This window comes from Merops nubicus, unplaced genomic scaffold (assembly GCF_000691845.1).
Source record: "Merops nubicus isolate BGI_N331 unplaced genomic scaffold, ASM69184v1 scaffold5167, whole genome shotgun sequence".
NCBI lineage: Eukaryota > Metazoa > Chordata > Aves > Coraciiformes > Meropidae > Merops > Merops nubicus.
This window is the reverse complement of record NW_008622186.1, coordinates 7,801-21,553: the sequence shown is the minus strand read 5'-3', so window position 1 is coordinate 21,553 and position 13,753 is coordinate 7,801. Positions and strand designations below refer to the sequence as shown.

General features: G+C 36.2%; 1 protein-coding gene across 1 annotated transcript in view; it reads right to left on the bottom strand.

The window, feature by feature from the left end:
• Window positions 1-13,753, bottom strand: part of LOC103777142 (E3 ubiquitin-protein ligase CBL-B-like) — a gene marked incomplete at its 3' end in the record, with an annotated part of 88,966 nt that overhangs the window by 67,635 nt on the left and 7,578 nt on the right. Inside the window, 1 exon segment of the mRNA XM_008944683.1 lies at window positions 11,786-12,036. Coding sequence (XP_008942931.1) covers window positions 11,786-12,036 — 251 coding nt within the window.

The following is a 13,753-nucleotide window of genomic DNA, read 5'->3' as shown; positions in this document are numbered from 1 at the left end:
TGACCAGATACTTATAGCACGTTATGACAGATACTAGGAGATGGGTGTTGTCCTTTTGTTGCTTCTATTTATGTTGATGTTATAATCTAACTTATTTGTCTAATATTTTAGCCATTTATTTCTTCCCTAGCTATCACCCTTCCAGTAGCTGGGTGCATTGGGCTTATAGGTTTCAAGAAAGTATTCTTATAAAACTCCTTTTAGCCATCCACTCCAATAACAAACTGTATTCCCCAAAATTACAGACTCAATAAAGGACTGATTTTTAAAGCAAATATCCAGTCTGTCCTCCAAGTCCATTTAAAAATATTTCTTAATACTCTAACAAACTATGCTCATCTTTTATGCCACTCATTACCGTTTAGCATTAAATTCAAACAGCACAAACAAATGAAAACACTTAAAAACCCTTAGCCCTTTCAGAAGAGCATTTTGTACAGACACTTCCCTTAGGCCACTAAAAACCTGCTTTGTGGTGTTCAAACATGCCTCTTCCTGGCATCAGGCTTCACTGAAAATTATTTCAAACTAACTGCCAGGACCTGTGACCCCTGCAGAACAGCCTCCCTCCCACATTTTTTGATCCCTCCCAATGAAAATGGAAAAATGAAAGAAAACAAACAGCTCTTTCTCAGTGGCACTTGGACAATTTTGTAAGGCAAGGTTCCTTCTAGACAATCATTACTGGCCTGTCAGACAGATATGCGTGTATTTAATGAAACCACATATGACTGGAGGACAGCTGCGTACCAACTGGGTCACCAGTGATCCATACTACTGAACACCTCCCAGATGAGCACTGTCTTTTTGCATTACTGTGCTCTGTAAGTGATTAGAGGCCCATTCCTCATAGGGCATTAATTATGGGGATTAACAGTAAAAGGAAACACATGAACAGGATGTTACATACTTTTTTTTTTTTGCTTTGAATCTTTGTGTATTTGCTACAGCTATGAATTAAGGAGTAAAACAGATATGCAGAGTTCTGAAGAACGTATACAATATAGTCTCCCAGTCTCCTGTCCTAAATAAGTCAATTTAAAGAGTACAGGGGGAAGAGGATTTCAGCCTGCTGACATATGACTTACTCAGCTAGACAAAAAAAAAAAAGGGGGCTTTATATGCCACACTTTCTGCGTTTTCCCAGTTGCAGCACAGAACATGTATCATTAAGTTGTAAAAACACTGAAGCATTGGCCACTGGGAATGAACTGTCAGTAAGATGCAGTTACGACATGGATTAAAAATTCATATGAAGTTAGAACAGACAAGCCTTTATCAGCACTCCAGTTATCCACCATTACTCCGATGCTGTAATCAAAAAGCAGAGAACCCTAAATACCCTTTATTCTAGAAAAACTTGAAAGTGCTGGTCTGTGAATTAAATGGCATAATACTTAAGTGACCTACAATGACTGAGGTAACCAGCAATAAAGCATAAGTGTCCAAACTCTGTTCTAACAAAAGTATCAGTACAGCCAATTAATTATGACCCGCTCAGCATTATTGAGATGACCTAGCAACTGAATATGTAATTCATATTACTTCATATATAAACCCTGGAAAAAAACTGTTTTGTTTTTTTTTTCCCCCCTGATAATTAAAAAGAAAAATAATACTTGGAAATAAAATTAAAAAAAAAAACAAAAAACAACAAGCTAAGTTATAACATAGATGCCTCCTTTATTGCTGGTATATTGGGCAAGCAGATGTTCTTAACAGATTGTCATCAATTTAATGACAAACAATAGTTGAAACAGAGGTTCAAGGTTTGTGACATCAACCTCCACTTCAGAATTTTCACAACAGGCTGTATATTTGAACAACAAAACACAGAAATATTTTCAGGCTCTATTTGTTGCATTGTATGTTCCTTAAATGTATATGACTTTTATAAAGCATTAAATACAACTCACACGGCTCTGCTGTAAGTGTACCCACGGAAGGCACATATCATATTTGCTGCAACTTACAACTTCAAGGAAATTGTTGATTTTTTCTTCTGATAAAACTAAGTGTTCTCCAAAAATAAGAACAGTAAACGGGGAGTTTGACATTAAACCTTAAGTAATCTAGTAAAATGATTTGAATTTTAAAAGATATGTAGCCCTATAAACTGTTTAATATGTTGACATCAAAAAATCTGAATGTGTTTCTCTTCACTTTTATATGCACCCTCCCACTAAAGGGGAGTTAGAAACAGTCTGCTCTTGGATATACACCTGTAAGGTCTCACCAATTAACAACCAAATGTTCTTGGGTACAAGATGTTTTATCACTGACCTTGCATTTCATACTTCCCATGACAGACATCCACGACTCAGAATCAACGCTCAGGTGATTTCACTGAATATTCTGTCGGCTAAGAACCATTTTCCATTGAAACAGTTTGAAAACAGATGCTAGTAAGTTTGTCTTGCATTAATGCTCTTTAACTTGTAACAAGAAGCAAATTTTTTCTTATGCAGTATTTTTTTCTACATTTTTGCTGAAATGTCTTATTTCAAGAGTGATAAATAATAAATGAACTTCTATCCTTTTAAAAAGGCAATAGTATTTCTGATACAGAGCTAATGAAGGTGTTTGTGATTTTTTTTCAGGATAAAGAGGTTATCAAAAGCCTTTAGGATATTACTAAGGCCTGGCACACACAAAAAGAAACTAATTAAGCTCAGTAAAATGTTTATTTAGCCTTAGTGCAAGCCAAACTAGATTTTTTAAAGAATAATGCTCTATGCAAGCTAGGGAGTGATTATTCTAGTATGTAAGTTTGGGTTCTTTGAAGAAGTCGGTCAACAGATACTAGGAAAAAAGCAAACACTGAGCCCCAGCTATACCTAATCAGGCTCTGCAAGAGACAATCATTTCACTCACTTATAAACAAGCCCATGGATTCTTGTCTTTCTGCCACCGGTACTCAAGGGCCTAATCCAACTCTGCAATATGCCAAGTACTTTCTGAGAGAATCTAGATATCCCCCACTCTCAATCATACCACAAACAGATACTGTGCAGTACTTCAGGTTTGAGCCCAAGAGAAGGAAAGAAAGGAATCAGGAGCTGATAAGACCTCCATAGTTTATTATATAGTATTCCTCCCTATCAGGAGATATATTTACAGTATGGAAGGTGGATGCAAAACTGGAGCTAATATTTAAAATGAGATATGGTTGTCGATTTTATTTCTACGTACACATGTTCAGCATCACAGTAAGAACAAATTAAGGCTCTATTACTAGTGACAGCTTCATGTAAAGACTGTAGAATACATAAGTTAATCTCCAAAAGCATTTTTGCTACAGAACATAGGACTCATCTTCCTATTTATTGTTGTTTCAAATCTCAAAGCCATATAGTTTCATTGCTTTATCTTAGAGGAAAATGGCAATGACTTCTCCCATGATGGTATCAAATAGAGAAAGAAAAATAATTAAATTTGATTTTTCCTGACATTTTTCTCACACTGTACATTCACAGAGCTTGCAAAAGATCAAATGACAATCAAAGACTAACTCATCAGGTGGGCTGTGCAGGTTTCCCAGTGGAGTCATATGTATATATGAAGAAATAATTTTATCTACCTTTACATCAGACATATTAGAGCAACAGTGAAATCATAATTATTGTGATTAAATATTACTGAAATGAACAAACAACTATTTGTCCAGCAATTTTCTGATCTGCCAAGATATTTGCAAGTCAATACATTCTTCAGCATATATTTCACTTCAATGTAAAGAATAAGGTAATAAACAGATTATGGTTACAATCTTCCGGTACAAAACAGGACAGGTCTATAATTCTTATCTGAAATCTCAACAAACTGGTGAGAACACACAATGTTTTATCATATGGTAGAGAAAAATAAAAAAATGTTACAATAATAAACCCTTCAATTCTACTTTTGGTTGCACTCAAAATAGAAAAAAACAATCAAAATGTAATTGTCATTTACATTACAAACAAGATACTGATGACAGTCACCTGGCTACTTGCTCAGGAAGCTTTACTCCTCATACAAGATCACTTACTGATTTCTTTTTCTGTTTTTACTGTGTGTTGAGATGTGCTTCATCCCAGACTATTTACTGTTGGTCCTTTCCATGTTCTATTTCTCCTCTTTGTATCCTTTTTTTTTTTTAAATAGTTGCATTAACTGCACAGGTTTTTTTCATATAAATATGACATTCTTTCAAGTCAAGCAAATGATATTCCCAAGATGGCTCTCAGAGAACAGGCTGTTAAATCATTTAGAATTGCTCAATATTTTTAAATAATAGCAACGTGCCAACACAGTAATCTCACCAGTACCAAAACTGTCTTGTGCAGACCACAGCAAAACTTTTTAAACTAAAAATCCTTGTTCCTCCAATATCAATTAACAATACTAAAGCCTTGCCTCGCTCTACTGCATGCATACTACTACTGTAGAGACTGTTAAGACAAAGTCAGTGTGAGAACGTACAGCCACTGATAACAAAAGCCCAAGCAGAAAAGTATTCTGTATGCAATAACTCTTCTGTGTCATGACTAAGACGACTCAAGTAAATTCACTTTATGAAATTCAAGGAAAAAACAGAATAGAAAGCAGAGAAACTTGCATCAAATAGTCACAAAAAAATGTATTTTTTTTTTACTTTAATCAATTTATCAAAGCAAAGCACGCTCTTGTCCTTTACATTTCAATGAATAGAACTGGATAGTTCCATCCATCATCTCCTCCATCAATATCTCATTCTGTCTCTCACGTTCTGAACTCAATCAAACTTCAGCTGTGTTAATCTAAATGTATAATTTCAACTCTTTTCAGATTAGGGTTATTCCCTACGATGTACAGGTTTGTACATAGATGCATAGCAAGCACATCTTCCAGGCTGATTTTTGATGAAGCATTCGTTGGATAAAAGGATTATCACTACAGCATGTCAGATTTTATAAACTGCCTTTACTTTCAAAGACAGACAAAAGAGCTTCTATGAACTAAAAGGCAAGTGTACCACTTGAAGTGATAATTCCCAACTTCTTTCTCATTCCTTTATAGAATAAAACCAGAATTTCAACTCTTTTACGTTTCTAATTTTTAACAGAAAACAATGCCACAGAAAATTAGGGAAGGAAATTATTTTTGTAACCTGAATTTAAAATAGTTATGCTTATATATTTAGACACGTATACTTTATAAAAAATGGACACTTTCTTCCAAAATTTTTCTCTGTTTTGACTTGCATGGTAAGCAGCTGCTATCATGAAAGCTACCATTGAAGGCATCCTAAACCAAATAACTAATCGCTGAATACAGAAGACTTCTGACAGAGAAACAAAGACCAGATTTTCAAAAAATCAACCACATATTCAAAAGCAAACAACGAAAGATCCTTTCAGGTCCCTTACAGAAGCCTTCCTTTCTACATGGTAAATTCAGGAGTCAGTGCTCTCTGTTCTTCAGTAAGATCCCAAATGTATCTATGCTGGGTATGATAAAGCCCAACTGATGATACCAAGAATGTAGCTCTGTTTATAGTCAGCAACCACGGCCTGCATCCACAAGCTCAGCTGTTCCATGTAGAGACCATCAGGTAAGTATGGTGAAGAGCTCTGAGAAACTGAGCTGTCACCAAGCAGTAATGGGTACTACTATCCTCACTGCCAAAGAAGGTGGAGGGTTTCCAGACCTCTCTGACCCAAAGTACCATGTTTCCAGAAAACCACTAATTCTTCCCAGCTCAGTTTGTCATCCTTTATTGCCTTTTAAAGCTGAAAATGAACAGTGTAGAAAACTATGTCAGTACAGACACTGCATCAGCCATATTGTACAAACCCAGTAGTAGAAATGTCATTATGTTTATCACAAAGAAAATTAATATGTAACACATGGAAAGTCTGCAGGACCGATTCCCCTTACTTCATGCTTTTTGAAAGCTTTCACACCTGTGCAAAGCATCCTAATTTGGCAACATTATCATATACAATTTTCACAGGTATAAATAATTATACAAAGTTCAACAAGGAAGAGGTTGGACTGTGTATAACCCCTCACAACCAGCTGAACTCTTTTCAGATATTACTGTCAACACCACATTACTGGTAAGAAAGTGTTTTAAAGACTTTGCACCACATAGAAAATACTGCCTAATTTTAAACCAGAGTAAAAAGTAAAAGACAAACTAAGTGCATGTATTACTCCTCTTCTACCCAACCAGATATGAATCAAGGATCTAAATAAATTATAAGAATTTACAAGCCATTATTTTTTCCTTTAGGATCTTTTGTGGGTTTTTTTAAAATCTTTGTCTTCCTCTGCCATCTGAATAAATAATTGCCTATAAGTTATTTTGGTACTAATGCTTCCTTTGTTTTCTTTTAGTAATACCCTTCCCTAAGTAGTAAAGATGATCAAAACATCTAAAAACTTAAATATTGCCTTACAACAACTACAGTCATACAGTCTGTTTGCATTTATGTTGAGAACAAGCTGTCATAACACTGCCCTACCTCCACATGTTCTCACCTGCCCTCTGCAACAAGAGTGTTTTTCTCTGAAAGGCGTGTTTGTGTAATATTTCTTCTTTAATTTATATTAGAACCAAAAACAGCAAATGGCTGTTCACACCATAACATAAAAGAATCAAAAAAAAAAGTCATTGCATTTCTTTCTCCCATACAACCCCATCCAATCAGGCATGCACTCTTCCTCAGAAGATGACTCTTTATTAAAGTTTATTTATTGTAGCCAAGTTCCATTCCAAATTACTTTATTACAGGTTACACACTGAAAGAGAAAGTGAACTCTTTTTTCTAGGTATAGCACAGGAGTTCAAGCCATGAGTCAACATGCCAGAAGCCCTTCAAGCAGAGTAAAACAGCCTCTTTTCCTAAAATCTCTAGTGAAGGAACCATCTAAAAATAAGTAACTAAATACAAGAGGAAAGGACAAGTACTAGATTCCTCTGCCTCAACTTCAGCAAGATTAGAATGAAACTGCCGATATATTTGATCTCTAAAACATGTTGAAACAGCTTACGTATTAGGGGTTTACAGATTATGCCAGACAACAGTTTGCTGGTATGTATAGCCTAACTACTCAGCTCAGAATTTACTGAAGACCAAAAACTACATAGTGTGCTCAGAAGACGAGGCAAATCACAGGATTCTAAGGAGCCAGTAACTTTTACCACAAGATCACGAGTCCAAATCCAATCCACTGTGGTGAAGGCTGCCATCCTCACCATCTGACAATTGCTCAGTTATCCATGTGCTGTCAACCAAGAGCCAAAACTGGCTCTACGAAATGACCTATTAATATCCTTTTCTGAATAATCTGTACATTCTATTTGTCAAACAAGAAAACCACCAGCCAAAATAATCTTAACTTGTCCAAATAAAATCATGCTGAATTAAAAATATAGTCTTTCTGATCCTTCTCTCAATCAACAAAACCTCCTCTGTCTGGTGACACAAACATGTTACAAGGCTAGATAAATTACAAACTGCCTATCTTCCAGTAAATAAAATAGCAAGGTTGTGGTACAAGATGAGGTAATTCAGAGAAGTAGGGTAAACTACCCCACACTTATCACAGATCATACACAAAAGGCTGTTACCATCTTGCAGCTGACAACTCAAGTCCACCCTGATGCCTACCCTTGTAACTTCTTACCTAGTCTGTACCTTCAGAATCAGGAGGGAATGGACTAGAAATTTTCATCTGTACAAAGGTTTCTACCAAGAATGCTGTGTACTTCAATGTGTCAGTTCAGGAAACTGACTCAAGAACCTTAACTAATCTCAATTGTCAACACAAACTTTGTAGAAGAGAAATGGAATACTTTACAAACCCACTAACCAATCTGAACAGTAACAAAGGAGAACCTGATCTATGACTTGAACCACAGATACAAGACCTCCCTCAAAGTCTTAGAGAACAGAAAAATTTTGCACTAACAAAACACCTCATCAAGTTGTAAAATAGAGAAACGTGCAATTTAAATCAAGACACTAAATGGCCAGACATCCAATTTAGGGAGACTTTCTTTACTGGAACAGGAATGGGTTTGGAATCACCTTGAAGGACTCGTTGACTCTGACTTTCCCTACATACACACTTCTTTCTACATCGACCCCTCAAACCACCTCAGCTCTTCTCCTCTTGCCCTTCATCTGTTCTGCCCACTGCTTCAGAAGTATCCATTTTTCATCTTATCTTCCTCTTCCATGTCTGCAGTGTCACTCAAAATGAAGCAGCCAACTATTTTGGTTGAACCAACCAGCATTTAAGAAATTATTAGAAATAATTGTATACCTCGGTTTTATACTTTCCTCTTCTCCTCATATAAAGGGTATACAGCAGAAAGCAGGCAAAACAGACAACAAACAAGTTCCATCTGAAGACATACTCTTCCAAGGACACAATTTACAGGTAAACACAGGATAGCTCATGCTTGTCTATTACTGAGAAAGGTTGTGTCAGCCCTGAAGACTGTGTCCAGCATCTGGAATGAACCCAAATATAATCTGCCTATTGCCACTTTATTCCTCTTCTGGTCTTCTTATTGAAACTTCCATGCTAGATTTCTACACCTGGCTAACATATTTGTCTGAGAGAACTGCCAGCCTACAAAGTTGTTGGGTTTTTTTCTGGGATTTTTTTTTTTTTTTTTTTTTTTGGATGCATAATTCTGGAACGGAGCAAGACAAAAGGAAGTTTGAACTTCACAGAAATGATGCCTTCCAGCTTTAGTCTGCTTCCTAATAAACAAAGGGGGAAAAAAAATAAAAAAAGGAACAGAAAAAAACAAAATCCCAGACCTTCAAAGACACAGAAAGCCTTTTAAAGACAACTAGATGTACTTGCACCAGAACTTTTAATAAGCCTGGATTAATAAGCTTTAAAAAGCAAAATCCATGACTAAAAAAAAAATCTTTAAATTACTTCATGCACTGAAAAACTTCTGTGCAGCCTGTATCTAGTAGAGTTTACATAATTTATTGAATGTCATCTCTTACTTCATTAAGTAAGATGACAATGAGAGGACATAATTTTATACTAGACAACATACCCCAAAGGTAGATGTAATTCATATAAAATAAAGTTGTAAGTCATACTTTCTCTGCGTAGCAAGACTGGAGAGGCTAGAGCGTCACAGCATGAGCTTTTGTTTTAGCCATTTGTACATAATCTGACTGGCATATTATATTGTTTGATGCACAGGATCTTTGAGAACTAAGACTCATTACATTCTTCACAACAAACTAATTTTGGTGTCATGAGGCAAATAAAATCACACGTATATTGGCACCGGTTCCATCATTATAGATTATTCAATAACACTAATAGTTAAAAGTGTAACAATCAAATATATATACAGAATGCTTCCAAATGCACCCAGTTTCTCTTGTTTATGATGACATTTTATCCAGAAGCCACAGAGAGACTAAAAGAAAAAACAGACCGAAAAAAATCACAGAAACTGGCTAACATGAGAGGTTTTTGGCTTGCCTCTTTTTAAAATTGATTACACTGCAATTTGACAGTCATTTTAGAAACACCTTAAAAAAATACTTATTTAAATGATCACTCCTACACTTGTATTGTAACATTAACAAATACTGTACTTATGTTAATGCATGCCTATTTGGAAGCAAAGAAGCTAAAGCTATTAACAGCTTCTTATACTAACTCACCAAGACTTAATACAATTATGTTGAATCACTGCAGAGGAAACAGGTACCTTACCACAGGGCTCAGCAAACAACTATACCTTCTCTCAACTTTGAACTACGACACATCAAGCATAAAACATCTATAAAACATCACCAGTAGGTGAAAGAGGATGCACTGAATTCACAAAGATGTGGCATGCAACTTATAATGGCATGAGGTTGGAACTGCTGAAACAACACTTACACTTTTCTTTTTTGTTTAAGCATTCTGACATACAGGTAGAATGCAGTTTGTATAGGAAACAAACCCAACGATTTTAGCACAGGAGAAACATCTCTATTGTACTCCTCTCCTCAAGCTTCAAACTCCATCAGTCAGGCAAAATAACATAGTTATCGCCTTCTGAAAAACTAATTTAGAGAGCCTGAAGCTCTCTAAAGTTATTGTGATCCAGTGCATTTCATTACTATTCCCTCCTCTCCAGTATCTCACAAACATTGCCCAAATAAATAACAGTAAATATGTCAACTGCACCTTCTTCAAAAACTGTTTCACAGAAGACATCCTTGTATCACCACTGTTACCCTTATGCAGGAAATGAAGTGGGTAATTGGAAAGAAGAAAGCAACTCTAGTAACTAGAAACAGTTACTAAGACACTGTTTGAATGACTGTGCAGAGCATATAGCAGACTGTTTCTGAAAAAGTGACATGGAAACTGGCTTTAATTTATTGCTAACTCTAAGCCAAACAATAAGTAGATCTGGGTTGCATGCAACATAAAACCTGTTTACATAATGCAACCATTTATGTCAAACTTCCTTTGCAACAGAATGACTCCTGTACACACGACAAATGGGATATTCAAAAAGAACCCATAGGCTCAGCACCAAACAATTCTTCCAGGGGTTCTGGTAAGAAAACATCTACAGTGAAAACATTTCTTTACATACTTACGAATTCAAACAAAAAAAACATTCATCAAGATCCTCACTCGTCACTAAAATAGTTCTAACAGTATATTTTGCTCCTTTAAGGCAAATTCCTCAAGTATACTCAAAATTGAACAATCTTTACATACTTAAAAAATAAAAAGTCCTTAGATGTTAAGCAAGCTTCAGACATCCTATCAAGCACAGGAGACTACCCCAGTACACCAAATAGCTATAATCATTGCTGAAGACACAGAAGGAATCCAGGTACAATCAAATGTAACAGCAGTGACATTTCCAACAATGTAGACATTTCACTGCTTCTACCAACAATTTTACCAGCTGTAAAACTATACTGCAACGCTGCCTCTGAGCTCAGGTGCAGACAGAATGGCAGGGATTCAATCCTCCATTCACTTCCTCTCTGCCTCCCATTATCTCCTTTAAAAATGGGAGACTCTGAAAACAGCATTGTATCTTTTATTTGAGTAGATCTAAAGATACATCACATATGGCAGAGTCTAATTGCCACAACACTGCTGTTGTTTCTTCCCAAAACAAAACTGCATATTTTTGCACAGAAGTTCCTGAAATATTTTTAAAATATTAGCTAATCAAATCAAATATTAAAAACCTCTTCACTCACACAAAGTGAACATTAATCCCTGTTATTAAAACTGAACCGCTACAAATCAGGAATCCATTAGGCTTCTGAAAAGGCTTCTCAGCACTAAACTAATGTTATCATCACCTTATGCTAACATGACACAGTATCTCAAAAAAGTGAATATTATTTTGCTCCATTTCATCACTCGTGAAAGCTCTAAGTCAATATCCATCATGGCTCCCACAGTTTGAAGAACCGAGGTTCGGAGGTCAAGCTCCATCCAAGCAACAGTCTCTCTCTGCCAGAGGAAAAACTACATAACGTAAGGCCCTGTGAATAAGCAATTACAACAAAATGAACATTTTATGACAGAAATACACTTGGTTTTAAAGGTCACAGAGTGACAGACCAGAGCGCACAGTGGAACAAATCCAGCAAATTACTGACTGACCTGCAGGGTCAATGGATCCGAACAATAAATATTTCTGCTCTTTAAATAATTAAAAACGTCAAGATACAATGGCTGCAGACAAACAGCATTAAGAATGCAGACAGGCCAGACAACCGTATTAAAACAGTACACTTACCTGTCCTGTGACTGCTCCTCATACATTCTTTCTTTTCCTTCTTTGAAGAGCCTTATAGCCCGCTTAGATTTTTTCATGAGACTGTCAATGTAGATTTTAAAATATTCGTTCTCACTGAGTTGTGCAAGTTTCTGGTTGTCATCGTACTTGCTGAGTATAAGTCGCAAATGTTGGTAAGTGTCAGGTAAAATGTCAAGTATATAAGGTGGGCTGTTTTTGAGTTGAAGCTTTGGGTTTTGGCACAATCTGACCTACAAGCAAAACAAGAGAATGTAAAAGACAAATATGTTTGGGCAAAAACTGATCTGAACATCTTAGTATTAGAAGGTGTAAGCATACTTCTCTAACCTCCAGGCACAAAGAATTAAACCCTACTTCACTTATATTCCGTGAAATCCCAACACAGTCTCTAACGTCAAAGGACGTAAAATTTCACTTAATCCTGTCACATTTATAAAAAGCAAACAAGCTCACTTACATGGTTTGGGATTTTGCATTTAAAGAACGTCTTTTCCTGTCTACTGAATGCAAAGGCATATATTATCAAAACACAGCATGCAACTAATGCCAAGAGCAGCTTCGTAGAGATTTGTTTGCTGTAGGTGAACTTCCCTATGGATGCTTAAACATCTACAAAGGCATTATAAATTACCTTGTCATCTGTTGACCCTCTCTTTTCTCTATCCAACAATATAACCACCTAGAACCTATGGAAATTCAAAGTTCAAGAGGTCTACACATATGAAAATGGTCTGAACAGTGGTTCAAACAGCTATCAGCTACTAAAGACAGAAATTAAGTCAGTCACAAACAGGTGCTGTAAACCAGGAAACAACACATTCTAAATATAATGTTTTCCAGTTCATGGCTGTAATAGAAGAAAATTTCTTAATGGACTTGGAATCATGTTCCTAAATGGCACAAAAATTAACTGAAAAGTACATACTTTAAAGAATAAGCTTCAGATGAATTCAACACTATTTGAATCTAGTCTCCACTGGCAATACTTCTGAAAGAAGATTCTGTGTTTGTTTCCTGACCATACACAAGCTTAGGGTAATTACCTTCTGCCTACCTACCTTCTCTAATAGTTTGGTCTGTAAGGTTCTGCTCTACAAAGTGAAAGAGAACGAAACTAACCCGCAGTTTTTGACAGCTATTGCACTGAGCCAACCACGCTCAGCTAGAACACTGCAGAGGGACACACTCCAGACATGTGTGTGCAGCTGTACATATGCAAATACTTATGAAAAAATTAAGTCCACATGGTATAAAAGTTTTATGGGCATCATTTGGAGATTGCCACATTATATATTAGTGACTTTGACATTCTTTTGAGGTAACTAACGAGGCTGTAAAAATATCTTAATACTGGTGAAAGCAGATTCCTATTCCTAATGTCTCAGCTTCAAAAAAGTCTCGAGCAGTTCCATGGGGAGGAAGGGTGGGGGAATAAATTTGTCTCTTATAACATTCACCTCTCTAAACTGAAAGCTGTATCGCTACTATTGCTGATCCCTCCTTCAATCCATCAATTTCTAGAGCTACACCATGAAAAAATTCACTGCTTCTAAAACTGTTGCCAGTATATGCACCACAAAGAGCAAAGCAAACCCATAGCTGTTTTTCCCCTCTTAAATACCCACACAAAAACACACCAGGTGATTAGATTTAGGTAACTGGGGTCATAGCTAGGAACATGGACATAGAAGTCAAGCACTCACAAGTTTTTAAGAAGAAGTCTAGCATCATTGGAACAATGGTAAACTCAAAAGTACTATGGAAATGTTAGCATCAATCAAAAGCAGCATTTGAAACGTGGCATTTCCAATAGCTCCCCTCATTTCACTGATCCATTGTTACTTCAGTAATTTTTATTGTTCTGTCATCTACTAGACCAAGTAAGGTAGTGGGAACCCTTTTGATGTGTTGTTAGAACAGACAGTCCTTCCCACAGAGAAATTTACA